Source organism: Macrosteles quadrilineatus, unplaced genomic scaffold (genome assembly GCF_028750875.1).
Source record: "Macrosteles quadrilineatus isolate MER2022 unplaced genomic scaffold, UCM_ALF_1.0 Scaffold_1__1_contigs__length_201487025, whole genome shotgun sequence".
Classification (NCBI taxonomy): Eukaryota; Metazoa; Arthropoda; class Insecta; order Hemiptera; family Cicadellidae; genus Macrosteles; species Macrosteles quadrilineatus.
In genome coordinates, this window is record NW_026542594.1 from 131,224,086 (window position 1) to 131,238,617 (window position 14,532).

The 14,532-nt window shown below is 37.1% G+C and overlaps 1 protein-coding gene across 1 annotated transcript in view; it reads left to right on the plus strand.

Annotated features, from left to right (window-relative positions):
* The window catches only part of LOC128985055 (nuclear pore complex protein Nup155), a 210,283-nt gene that overhangs the window by 111,222 nt on the left and 84,529 nt on the right, over positions 1-14,532 (plus strand). The window contains exons 14-15 of the mRNA XM_054404431.1: positions 4,767-4,956; positions 5,467-5,561. Coding sequence (XP_054260406.1) covers positions 4,767-4,956; positions 5,467-5,561 — 285 coding nt within the window. The remainder of the gene's footprint in view (positions 1-4,766; positions 4,957-5,466; positions 5,562-14,532) is intronic.

Below are 14,532 nucleotides of genomic sequence, written 5' to 3' on the forward strand. Positions count from 1 at the left end.
TGTTTACTTCAATACAGCTGATCCGTGATTTATCATTAAGCCAGTATGCAATATTAACATTTGGATCACTTATTTGCCAGTAAATTCTGCGATGTAATAACATGAAATAACCACGTTGACTAAATAATTATTAACGATTCAAGGTTAAATGAAAAAACGTCTGCTTCGTTTTTATTTTAAAACATATGTTCTAGATTTATTCTACACTTTCTTTATTTTAAATTTGAGATTTATTGTAGTGTTTAAATCAATATTTAGTATGAAGTGGAATAACCTCTACGGCTACTCTTAGAAGATAACCTGGGAATAAAGGTGGAATAGGTTCATACAGGAAATATATATTTGTTAATTAAGTAAGTACTATGACAAGTTCCAATGGGAGGAAAAACAATATTGTTTGGAGATTTTAAACAGGTACTGTCTGTTGCTCACAAAAAAGTTAAGAATCAGCCGATGACTAGGCCTAATTTGATAGAATATGTAACGTCAATCGCACCTTTAAGAGGAATACCACCACATAAACTTACACTAATTGTAGTTTTTTTTATGTTGATCAGAAAAATCTAGGGTCAAGTTTTAGTCAATATGCCTTTACTTTACACTAATGTTGTTAAACCTCAACAAAAGGAGTATAAACTTAGAAATATTAACTGGATGTTAATTTAGCGGGTTTGGCCAAGAACTAAGAACTAAGCTTACCTCAACACACCTTTATTTGCCTTTTCATATTTGACTAAGACAATTTACAAAATTCCAATCAGGGAAGTCTTTTTTAATCACCATTAACCACAAGACCAAAGCTACCTTAATAAACCAGTATTTATTCACAAACAATTGTTTGCTGCCTTTATCAGAGTTAAACCTTTTAAGTGATTTGAATGATTTGTTGAAAATGACATCAACAAAGGCAAACAAAGACAAACAACAAACTGTTTTTTACACAAAAGATATGGCGTACAGGGGCATTTATTCTGACACTTAGATGTATTTCTTAGTTTGTTTAAATATTAGAATAACTTGTTTTATATTATTGAGCTTTTTAGGGACTTAAGTCCCTACAAGCCACTAGTATTTCTATAAATAAGACATATTTATTCCCTATTTAAATAACATTAGATTTAACAAGTGCTTATGTTTGCTGCTACGGGGAAGGAAAAAAGTGTTTTTTGACCATACGTGAATAGTATGGGATGAAATAAATAAATTTGCAAAATTTTATCAATATATATCCATAAACAAGTAAACTACAACAATTTTTATTTTCTCCATAAGAATAACATGGGAATTTTAAATTGAACTATTTTTGAATTTTCTCCGTGACCGTTAGGCATACAACTTCAATATACTAAATTATATAGCGGCATATAACCGCTTCAATATACTAAATTATTTCTTTTTTTAAGCTCTACGAAACGGTTTAGAAAGAAATTGCAAAATTTTTTGTTTTTAGGGTAAAAAATGGGAAAAACACATTTTTACCCCATAAAACCCCCCATAAACAATGAATACACAAACTATAAAGAAGAACAGGTCCTATGGACAATATTCTAACAGTATTTTCAAATTTGGCGCCCGAAATATCTGTAGTTCTGCACTGAACCACCACTCAGCGCTGAAGAAAACTTGTCTCCAAAGAGTCTGATCCAGATATATTGAGACAACCAGGGAGCCAGGAACTTGGCCTTGAATAGAACGTACCAAGCCAGGAAGAATCATATTGATGTAAGGCATCATTTCTTGAGGGAGAAGATTCAATCCAAACAGATTCCTTCATTTACGTTCCTACTAAAGAGATGGTTGCTGATTCTGTAACAAAGGCGCTTGACAGGGAAAAGTTCAGAGACTGCATTCAGTGCCAGGGATCCCACAAATAAAGGAGGGTGTTGAAATATGATTTGTGAGAATAATCATTTTGGTATCACATGTGTCCTGTATAAGTTAGTTGTCATGGATACCAAATGTTGTTGTGTGGAAAGTTATGTTGTGTTTTTGTATTAAGTAAAACTTGCACCTAATACACCTTTCTCTTTATCATTCTACACAATTTAAGTCCTTTTACAACAGATGTAAACAAAAAATCATTCTCACCAGCCAGGCCCGGGGGCATTCAAGGTCATAGACCCTCTCCCCCACCCCAATTGCTGACAAAATGCAAGTAACAAAACAATTCAGTAGAGACAAAAAGATATATTTCTTTATTCAAAAACATAAAACTGTTACAGATTATTTTCAAAGAAATTAATTCATGGTAGTTTGTGTCCTGTAAATATTTTATATTTAAAGTGGTTTAGATACCTGCATTTAAGTACCTAATCCAATTCGTTGCTTATGTATGTATAATTATATATATGAATTTGAAGGAATGGTGTTTTTGGCCTCTAGGGACCTCAAAATGAAAAATTAAATCGGTCCCGGGTCCAGGTCTTACCATGAGTACTACGGTAATTTTTTTATTCCCTATATGGGAAATTCGCTAAAAACAATGTAAACAGTAAAGTGCATGTTTTAGCAAAGAACAAAGGCGAGCATAATCTTACTTCTTCTGATGCCCATCTAGCAAGAGAGTGCTTTTGGTCAGTGGGTGGGTAATCGTAACAAGGGAGTTTCCATAGCAAACATGTTGATAATTGGGGACTCACTTTTGAGATTTTCAGGGGTAAAATTAGCTGACAATGGGGCTTTGGTTGACGTAAATCCAGGGTCAAAAGTTAGACACATCAAAGAGAAACTCATTAATTATGTTATTTGCCAACCTAAATGCATTTATTTTCACGTTGGTACAAATAACCTGAGGTATGGCTACAACGGTGGTCCAGGTTATAATGGTGGCTCGGGCAAGTGTGAGGCCTTGCATGAAATGGCAGATCTCTTAAGTACAGCTAGGCATTATTTCCCACAATCAAAGCTATATTATTGTAAGCAGTGTTCTTTGTCGTAGGGACATAGGCAACTCATCACTTGCATATTTAAATTAATAGCTTTACCTCATGTGTAACATCTTTGGAGTAGCCTTTGCTGATGGAAACAAAACAATTCGCAGATATCATCTGTCTCGTGATGGAAGGCATTTGAATAAAGTGGTTGTAAAACGAATGGAAAATTTAATATTTCATTGGGTTTCAAAGGATGCGCTTAGGGAAGTAGGAAGTGAAGTAAGTGATGTAGGAAATCGTTTCAAACCAACCCAACATAAGTCTGGTGAACACCAGCAATTATGTGTAAACACTGAGTCAGTGCCTCAGGGGCAAACCTTCGTTGTCAAAACTCCTAGAGAAGGTTGTTGTGGACTAGATAACGCATTTCATTGATGCAAAGCAGATTTGAGATGTTAACCAATCTGGTTTTAGAAGGAGACACAGTACATGCACAGCTTTGCTTAATATGATTGATGAAATTTACAGAGCCAAAAATAATAAGCTGTGCAGCGTATTGTCGTCGTTAGATTATACACATGCGTTTGATTCTGTAAACCGTAGCTTGTTGATTTCAAAGTTAAAATATTTCAGATTTGATTGTACGGCTCTAGAGTGGATGACCACATATTTGAGTGGGAGATCACAGATTACAAAGGTGGGCAATCAGCTCAGATCATCAGTGGCAACGACAGTCGGTGTTCCCCAGGGAAGTTGTATTGGTCCTATCTTGTTCAATCTGTATATAGTAGGTATTGAATCAGTATTGGATTTCAGGATTATGTATTCTTATGCTGATGACTGCCAAATCTTCTTATCATACCAGCCTACTTTGGTTGGGACAGCATATGAGTAGTGACCTTTCAAAGGTTTGTGAATGGTCTAAGGATCATGGATTAAAGCTAAACCCCGAAAAATGTTCCGCTATACACTTTGGAATGCAGCAATCTATGAGCAGCTGGAAAAACATAGCATCAAAGTCACAGTTAATAACTCAGAGCTTTCAACTTCCAAAAGCATTAAGATTCTTGGTGTGACAATTGACTCACAGCTGACTTTTTCTAGCCATGTAAAACAGATAAGCAAATGTGTTGTTGGAAAATTAAAAGTGCTTAATAGGTTTAGAACACTGCTCCCAGCAAACATAAAGTTGAGGTTGGTCAAATCCCTGATTTTCCCTACTTTAAATTACTGCCTACCTGAATTGAATACAGCTTAACACAGGAACAGATCACAATACTTCACAGGCTACAGAATTGCTCCCTAAGGTTCTTATACAACCTTAAAAAATATTATCATATCACAAGTCACCGTAGGATCTCGAATACAATGTCCGTCCGGGAGAGCTGTGATAAGCAGGTTGCATGTATCGTCCACAAAACACTGATCACTCAGGCACCACAGTACTTGAAGGAATAACTGAAAGCGAGGTCGGCCATGAGAGAGCGCAGAACTAGACAGGACTTGTTGCTTGACATACCAAGGGTTGTTCTTGATGCTGGTAGAAGGGGGTTTTCTTACTTTGGGCTGGCTCAGTACAATGCACTTCCTTGCACGCTAAAAGCACTGTCTTACAACAATTTTAAGAATCGCCTAAAGAGTTTGTAACTAATCTTATTTTGTTTCGTAGTTATAAGAGGTTTTCTTTAGTTTAAGTCCTGACTTGAGTCAATTTGTAAAACAGTTCTGTAACTGAAATTCACTCGTGAATAAAGACCTTATTTTATTTATTTATTTATAACTAACGATTTTGTACCGAGAACCAAGGTACAAAACATTGTACCCTGCTGTACCGACCTTAAATTTTCTGTACTGCAGACTGTTTCTTTAAAGTATGATAATTTAACTTTGCAGCTTTGTAACATCAACAATGGACACGACGCCAGTAGCAGCTGGCCGCAGCAGACTCCAAGAGGTGCAGCTACAAGAGAAGCACAGCTTGGACGCTCTCAACTCACTGGTGGACCACTCGTGTCAAGTGCTGGGTCTGTGGAAGATTATGTGTGAACATCAGTTCCATGTCATCACAGACACGATGCCTCAGGTATACAAAATAGTATTTTATCTGTCATTTACTTGGCTTTTGGAAGAGCATGTGTTATTGTCAGTTCCATGTCATCACAGACACTATTCCTTAGGCACACAAAACAGTTTTTATTTTAGGTGGACACCCATGTGTAGGCTATACAGTATTATCTGATAAAAGTTCAAAGACTGTGGGTGCAGTTGATTTGTAAACTGTACCCTGATTGAACCATCACCACGTGTAGACCTTTGAATACAAATCTGTTCACCTCAGAGAGATTCAGAAATCATGAAAATGTTTCCAAATACTTTGAATGTCCTCTCTCATAAGTCGATTGTACTAGACTGAATAAATAAATGATCCTGGCTAATGAAACAGCTGATCTAAGTCAGTAACAAAGCTACACAGATCGTCTCACACCATTCTACACTCATCCTTCACTCATATTTGGGTTAAAATACGCACCAAAGTGTCGTCCCCATCTTAATGATTGATAATTGATAATTGATAATTGATAATTTTTTTCAGGAACAACAATCAGAGATGGGCATGGCTACATTTCGCGATCTTATCCTTGTAGGACATGAAATCTGTACAACTCTTATCAATAAACTTATCAACACGTAAGTATTAATTAGGCCTATGTTAATTTATTTAGGATGAATATATCTTTTTACTTTCTCCCCTTATACATAGTACTTTCTCCCCCTCTGGACCCAAAAAAGTGGTTTTCGAAGTAATGAAGAGCTGCAGACTACACCTGTGGTCCAATTTTGATGAAATTTTGTATTTAAGTACTAATCCATGGTATCTCCAGGCTTTTATTTATTTATTTTTTTGTATTTTGGATTTTTCTATTTAAAACAAGTAAAATAATGAAAAATCTGATTTTCTCAAAAATGGCCCGGACGGTTTTGATAAAACTTTAGTATGTTGTAGCCCTATTCTGATCAAAATGGTAGAACTTCCATTTGGGTAAAAATTTCGGTTCTAAACTGATTGTAAATTATGTTATTTTCCCAGAAAATAAGAGAATTTTTTTTTTTTTTTGCTGGTTTTGATTGAAATTAGTATAATATTGTCCTTGTAATTTTAAACAAAATATTGCAACCCCCATTCCTGTAAAAATTACGGTTCGAAAGTTAATGCAACTTTTGTGATTTTACCTATTAAATATTATAGTACAGTAGTTACTCTCATCGCTTATCCCTTGTTGACAAGCTAATAGGAGAAATTATGTGCTGGATTGCTGATATCTTTGATTTATTCTATAGGTTATTTTTTACTTTTAGCTTTACTTTTTTTAGTAAGTGAATTTATTTGTCAGTTATTTGATCATGTTATTTTGATAATGTTATTTGAAAGTTATTTGAATGCATTTCATTACATTCATTAAAAGTGAATAGAGTTTGAGTTGTGTGATTCCAGATTCAAAATTTTTGGTTTTGACCATTCTTGTGTATATGTTACACTCAAACTCCGAATTCGAACAACACCCAAAATGTTCACCCACTTCGCAAAGTGGAAAGTGTGAAATACCCACGTTGCGGAGTGAGCATTCTATTTGTTGTTCAAAGGTTTATTGCGGACATTGTAAAACACATCACGATTGTAAAAAACAATTATTGTTTTTTACAATCGTGGTGGAAAATGTCCGCAATAAACCTTTGAACAACATTAACTCACCATCACCAACAATGAACTTCAAAAATTCTATTTGGACATTGGCTGAAGCAAAACTCCCAGACCGCGTTGTGAGTAAACTGATTTACTCAAACGCTGAAGTCAAAACTTTATTAGCCGATTAGCAAATGCAATATGAAAAGTTTCTTACTAATTATGTTAACCCTTCCCAGACGGCATATGGTTTGTATACAGACAGCAAAATTATTTAAATATAGAAACTAAAAAGTATCTTTTTTTATATCTGTAATTTATAGAATGTTGTAAATAGTTTACCTATGCAGCACTTTTGTCCAAAATATTTTTTTATACTTTTTTTGTTATTTTTTTGTTTTAGGGAGGGGGTAAAATAAATACTTACTTTTTACAATAAAACAATTATTATTAACACTAAATTATTACAATGCTTGTTTGCTAAATGCCCATTTTACTAATGTTCATGACTTAATTCTTCATTGTTGTAATGTTGTACTAATAAATTTGTAACATCTTGTCTCTTTCCAGTATTGGCAGGTTTAAATTAAAAAATATATTTTAACTTAGTACACAAACAAACATATTTTATTCTTATATTGCATTTAACATTCCCTGTAGTTGTGAAGCAGCATCAGCTGACTAATAGTTTGCTTATGTTTAAATTTTTGGATATTTTGGTTGTCATGGTGACTAATGATTGGTAGAGTTCAATGAATGTTTGAAAGGTGAAAAAAGAAGGTTCGTTTTGTTTTGTTGTTCTAATTTTCGATGTATGTGAAATATAAGTATGTTGTAGAATGTTCTGAAGAGTTTTATTTTCTTATTTATTTTCCCACAAGATATTTCGGCATGTCTGGAAACGGTACAAGATTTTCGGATTTGATAAAGTTGTATGATGGCGAAGGAGACTTCTCGGAATGGCTGAGAAAGTTAGAGCTTGTATGTAAGCTTCAGAAGGTTAACCCTTTGGGTCCCAAGGGCCGATTACATCGGCTCTGCCAATAGGTTTTAAAATGCCCACAGGCCGATCTGATCGGCTTTGTAATTAGCCGTGAAAAGACCCGAGGGCCGATGAGATCGGCCTAGCAACAAGACACGAAAAAACCCAAGGGCCGATGTCATCGGCTTTTAGTATTTGTTATGCAATTATGTTAATTTTCGTAATAAATGTCTATATAATACATCAAAGGACAGATAAAAACATTGTCTGTGGAAATATTTTCAGAAAACATAAATATAATATTTTATATAGTGCTACCAAGAGCCGAAAGTCGACGAAATTTACGTGGCATCACGCTTCGCTTGACAGTTTCCCGCCGACTGTACCGTTGTTGTTTAAACGTCATAATATAAAATACAATAATTTAGTAAACAAATAACTAAGTAAAAATATAAATAAATAAATAAATATTCTCATTTAGTGATTACACAACAACTTTCACCTTCAGAGCTGTTATATAATGAATGTGTAAAACTAGCCTAGGCCTATTCTTCCCGCGTTAGTGTTTTAGCGCCGATTTGCTTCTTTTGGCGCATTTTCCATCGACTTCACTGTTGTTGTTTGCACGTGATTATATAAAACACATCAATTTAGTAAACAAATAACTATAAGTAAAAATAAAAATAAAGAAATAAATATTGTTATTTAGTTATTACACAACAACTTTCATCTTCGGAGCTGTTATATAATGATTCTGTAAAAACTTCCCGCGTTAGTGTTTTAGCGCGAATTTGCTTCGTTTGGCGCATTATTTCTTTAGTTTCGCCCGGTCTTTCTGTGAGTGAACATCGATTTGTGACTATCGCGAATGTTTAGCTGTTTGGTGAAACTTGTGCGTGGGAAAATCCTTTGAAAAATGAGTGACGGAAACCGTAAAAGGTGCCGGTCGCCCGCCAGTGAAGGTACACTAATCAATAATGTTATAGAAAGTGGTTGTAATTTTGTTGACGAAGACAATAGTAGTGACTCATTTGATGAAATACCATCTTCCGAAACGAGTGACGACTATGTGGATGACACTGACGAGGACCCAGACTACAATCCAAATAGAAGTAAGGAAAATAATCGTTTTAGTTTTTTGGCAAATAGGCCTAGTCGAACTGACTATGTAAGCGAATCAAGCTCTGGTTCTGATGATGATGATAATGATCAGTCTAGGCGTAGATTTAACTTATTTGGGCAAAGAGACCCTCCTAATGATGCATCTGAGGAAATAGTAGATGACCCTGAACCAATCAATTTGCCAGGCACAGCACATGACCTTGAACCGTTCAATTTGCCAGGCACAACACATGACCTTGAACCAATGGATTTGCCAGGCACATCGGCTCAAATTCCTAGAGGAAGGGAAGGAATATCTAGAGGAAGGGGAGAAATGTCTAGAGGAAGGAGAGGAATACCTAGAGGAAGGGGTAGGGGAGGAACTAGAGTTAGGGGTAGGGGAAGGAGAGATCAACCATCCAGTCCAGATAGTAGCGAATGGGAGGAGGTGGGAGAGGACGAAGATCAAGATCGGCAACACGACTTCACATACTCTGAATTGCCTGGGCCCAAACATTGTCCTCCCCGGAATTCTAAGCCTATTGATTATTTTCACCTTTTTTTTACGATGAACCTAATTACCACTTTGGCAAATGAAACTAACAGATATGCCCAGAACTTTTTTAACAATAATGATGTAGCTAGAAATAACATGAAAGATTGGTGTAACGTCACCGTACACGAAATGAAAGCGTTTATCGCTGTAATTTTGAACATGGGGATTTTGAAAAAACCATCTATACGAAGCTACTGGTACACAACTCCATCACAAAAAACTGATTGGTTTGGCAAAATGTTCAGCAGGAATAGGTTCCAGTCAATATTAAAATTCTTCCATATTGTTGATTCCAGGACTTTGCCACGACAAAACTCTCCCAATTATGACCCATGCGGTCGATTCCAGCCTCTTATAGATCACTGCAACCGGCTTTTTCAATTCTTCTACATACCGTTCCAGAAACTTTCTGTTGACGAGTCCCTGGTTGGAACGAAAAAAAGAATAGCTCTGACTCAATACCTGCCAAAGAAAAAGCATCACAGATGGGGTATTAAGCTGTGGGTCCTTTGTGATGCCACCACAAATTATTGCTTAAAGTTCTTTTGTTACAAGGGCGCCAAGTACGAAGATAATAGAGAGGAAATCGAACAACTAGGCCAGGGTTTCTCCGTTGTAAAGAGATTGTTACAGATGAGCAACCTTTTGAATAAAGGGTACCACCTTTATTTGGATAATTTCTTTACTTCAAAAAAGCTAGTGAGATATTTGTACAACAACAAAACTTGGTTGACAGGGATGGTCCGTATTGATAGAAGAGGAGTACCGAAACAATTGCTCGGGAAATATCCTGTAGGGAAAAAGGTTTACGTAAGAAAAGGCCCAGTTCTATGGATGGCATATCGTGAAAAAAGCACAAACAGAACCCAATTCATTTTAGTTTCGTCAAATGCCAAAGCTGCCAACGTTCGCTATGTTATTAGAAGGGGGGGGGGGAAGGTTGTCATAAAATCTAAGCCCCATGTCGTTTACGAATACAATCACGGAATGGGAGGCATCGATGGCACCGATCAGATGCTGTATACATACCTGGACAAGCGTCGTTGCATGAAACATTTAAAAAAAGTCATTTTCAACATTTTTGGTAGGATGATTCTAAATGCCTACGTGCTTTATAAGCTTAATACAGACAAACCTGTCTCCCGATTGCAGTTCCAAATAGACATCATAGAAGAATTGGCGTTACTATGGTTCACAGAGAAAAATCCTGGAGTTGATGCCCGAGGATGTGGTGACGGTCCTGGTCCTTCTCCCAATAGTAGAAAGTTTGGCCTCGAAAAGCTGGAGGGAACCAAAGAAAAAAACTGTTGCGTTTGCAGTGGTAAAAACGACCCACAAGGAAAAAGGAGACGGTCCAAAACCATTTGTGTGAATTGCAAGCTTGGTTGCCATTTGGACTGTCTGCCCAACCACAAGTGTAAAGTGTAATTGGGGGGGGGGGGGGGGGGGGGGGGGGCACTTGTAAATATGTAAATAATTTTTATAACATTATTTGATGAAATGGACAAGAGGATATTTGTGTTAGGTATTAGTGTTTATAGAGAAAGTTAGTGAAAGAAGACATGTTTCAGACTTATTTTTCATCTGCTCGTGAAAACCTGGTGAGTGACCCTTTTCTATAAGTGCATGATATTGGAAAAACCTGCATAGAAACTTTATTTTTTAACTTTTTGTGGTCAAATTTGCATTATGTTATCTTTACAATGTAGTGAACTGAAATATGAAATTTTTTTAAAGAAGCACGCATATTTTATTGGTACTTTTTTAGAAAAAATATAAAAAATAATTGTGAAAAAAATTTTTTTTTGCAAAAGAATATAAAAAAAAAAATTTTAAAAATAAATTACACTATTACAGTTTACACAGTCGCAATGTACATACAAATGCCTTCAAAATAAAAAAAAAAAAAAATTTCTAACTGCAATAATAAGGGCGTTATACATTTTTCTTCAAAACATGTGTAAAACAGGTGTTATTGGCTTGGGATTCTTGAGTAACAGCTGGCATCAAATGGCTGGGCCGCCCCAGCTAACGCAAGCCAAAGTGCACGGGACTACTCAAACTAAATCTAGGTTAAATTATTGGGATCCAAAGGGTTAAAGAACTACAATCAGTGCTTCCCTTGTTTTTGTCTGGAGGAGCATTTGCTGTCTACGATGGGCTTACCGATGCAGTTAAGAGTGATTACTCAGCCCTGACCGAAACTTTGCAGTAGGCTTTCTCTGCTAACTGTTTCCAAGCGTATGAGGAGTTCATTTCTAGACGTTTGCTCCCAGGAGAGTCTGTTGATGTCTACGCATCTGATTTGAAAAGGTTGGCCAAATTGATAGATTCTTCAGTTTCTGACAAGTGGATCAAGAGTTCTTTTGTTCTTGGACTACCCAGAGAAGTTCAAAATCAGTTGAAGGCGGCATGTTGTTTTCAAGACATGGAGTTGTCGAAAGTGTTAGAAAGGGCAAGAAATTTAGTGAATGGAAGTGAATCCAATGTTGGAGCCGCTGCTCAGATGAAAGTGTCTGTAAATAAAAGACAGGATAGTAGAAAATGTTTTATCTGTGACTCGGAAGGCCATATCTGGTGGCCTGGTGGGCATCTAGATGATGCCCACAAAGAAAGCCGAGGAGCACCTCGAATGTAATTTTCTTCCTTTGTGGAGAGGTAGGACATTATGCGCCAAAGTGTTTACAGGCTCAAAAAAAACGAGTAAAAGGGGCCACCCTTTGTCGCGCGAGTGGCTATCCTTGTTTGACTGCACAACCACAACTGCCTACGCTGATGGTAACTGTTGCTGGAACTGAGTGTTGTGCATTATTAGATACAGGGTGCTCAAGAACTATTATCCCACCAAGTCTTGTGAGGTCTAGGAAACTAACATGGCCCACAAGTCAACGAGTGGTAATGATGAACGGGGATGTAGTAGACTGTACCTTGATGTGTGAGACAGAGGTGTCCGTTAGTGGGATTAACCTATCATCAAACTGTTTAGTTGCTCGATTATTGCCAAACTATCAGATGCTACTAGGAATGGATGCGGTTTCTGCAATGGGTGGAGTTACTATTCAGGGGGATGGTGCCGTAGAATTTAAAAAGGGTTTGTGTACTGGAGCAGTGGCTGAGTCTCAGCAAAAGGGTGACGGTGACCAGAAAATCATGAGGAAGATCGAATCCAAGCAAGAAATTTATATTGATAAGAAATTTGCAGAGAAGATCATTATTGAGCACTGTGATTTTAAGGCAGAATCTTTAGATGAAAATGGACAGTGGAATGGAATTGGAAGGATGTGAACAGACTGCCTATGTTGGAAAATCAAGTAAAAATGTACAGAATTCCTAAGAATGCTACCGAGGCCTTTGAAACTGAAGTTCAAGAATGGATAAAAAGTAGTTGGCTGCAGCCCTATCATGGAGAGTTTGAAGGTGTGATTTCTCTTATGGCTGTCATACAGCAAAATAAGGATTAAGTGCGGCCTGTAATGGACTATAGAGAACTTAACCAATTTGCATCAAGCCGTACAGCTGGAAGTGAGGTTTGTAGTGAAAAGTTAAGATTGTGGAGAAGATTGGGCGAGTATGTGAGTACAGTGGATCTTCGTAAAGTGTACTTGCAAATTCATACTGCTCCACATTTGTGGAAATTTCAAGTTGTCAAATTTAAGGGTGAAAACTATTGTTTAACTCTCCTTGGGTTTGGGTTGAACGTTGCCCCAAAGATTATGAGCAGTATTGTTAACAAGGTTTTATCGATGGATCTGTTAGTTAGGTGTGCCACAGATTCATATGTCGATGACATTGTTGTTAATGAAGAAATTGTCAGTAGTGATGTTGTGATTAGATTGTTGGAAACATATGGTTTGTCAGCAAAGCCGGCAGAAACGCTTATCGGAGGCAGAGTATTAGGACTAAGGCTGAGAAGAGTAGGAGGTAAGCTAATGTGGTACAGAGATAACAAATTAAAACCTTTGGACCAAGTTAAAAGAAAGAAAGATGTTTTCTCATTGTGCGGGCAATTGATTGGACACTATCCAGTAGCAAGTTGGCTTCGACCTGCATGTAGTTTCGTTAAGGGACATTTGTCGAATCTGAATTGGGATGATTTAATCAGTGAACGTGCGCAAACTATCTTAACAAACATTATGGATCGAATCGATGAAAGAGACCCAGCCACTGGCAAATGGGCTGTGTCCCTTGCGGAAGAAGGAAAAGTGTGGTGTGACGCAAGCAGCCTAGCGATCGGAGTTTGTCTAGAAATTGAAGGTGAGATAGTCGAAGATGCTTCTTGGCTGAGGAAACAGCATGTTTCAGCACATATCAATTTAGCAGAATTGGAAGCTATCCTAAAAGGAGTGAATTTGGCCCTGCGTTGGGGGTTAGAGAAGATCATCATAATCACGGATTCAGCGACAGTTCATGCTTGGGTGTCATCTATACTGACGGGGGACCATCCCATCAAAACACAAGGGCTAAGTGAAGTTTTGGTTAGAAGACGATTAAGCCTATTTAAAGACATTATTTTGGAATGCGATCTCAATGTACAAATAGAACTCATTAAGTCACAGTTCAACAAAACAGATCTTCTTACAAGAGTACCAAAAAAATGGTTAGCAAGAAACAAAGAGACTAGCTTTGCACTTGTATGTGAGAATGAGAGTGTTGAGAGCTTGGATCAAAAGACATTGGTGAAACAGATTCATGACTTGCATCATTTTGGTGTTAACCGTACTTTAGACGGTGTCATCCAGACATTAACTTTACCACAAAAGTTGTTGAAGAAGTTGTGAAAAGTTGTAAAGAGTGTCTGTTAATAGATGCATCCAGCATCAAATGGGAGCCTGGGTATTTGGATTGCCAGAACAATTGGTACAGGCTTGCCATTGACGTAACACACTATGGTCAAAGCAAGTTCATGACCATTATGGACTGTGGTCCAAGTAGGTTCTGCATTTGGCGCCGGATCCCCAAAGAGACAAAAGATCAGATTTCTAAAGTGTTACTGGAATTGTTTACTGATCGAGGGCCACCATATGAGATTTTGATGGACAATAGTGCAACATTCCTATGTGAAGAGATTACTCAGCTCTGTGATAAATGGGGTGTTAAAATTGTGTTTAGGCGTGTCAACCAACCAAGTGGAAACGGGATAGTTGAGCGAAACCACAGAACAATCAAGCGTATGGCCGCAAGAACTAAGGGGAGTATCCAAGAAATGGTCTATTGGTACAATTTGACGCCTAAAGAAGGATTAGATGGCGATTCATCGCCGAGTTTCCGGATTTTTTCATACCAATGGCGATGTAAAGGAGAACCTACAAAAAGTGAAGTGTATGAAGGATCACATTTT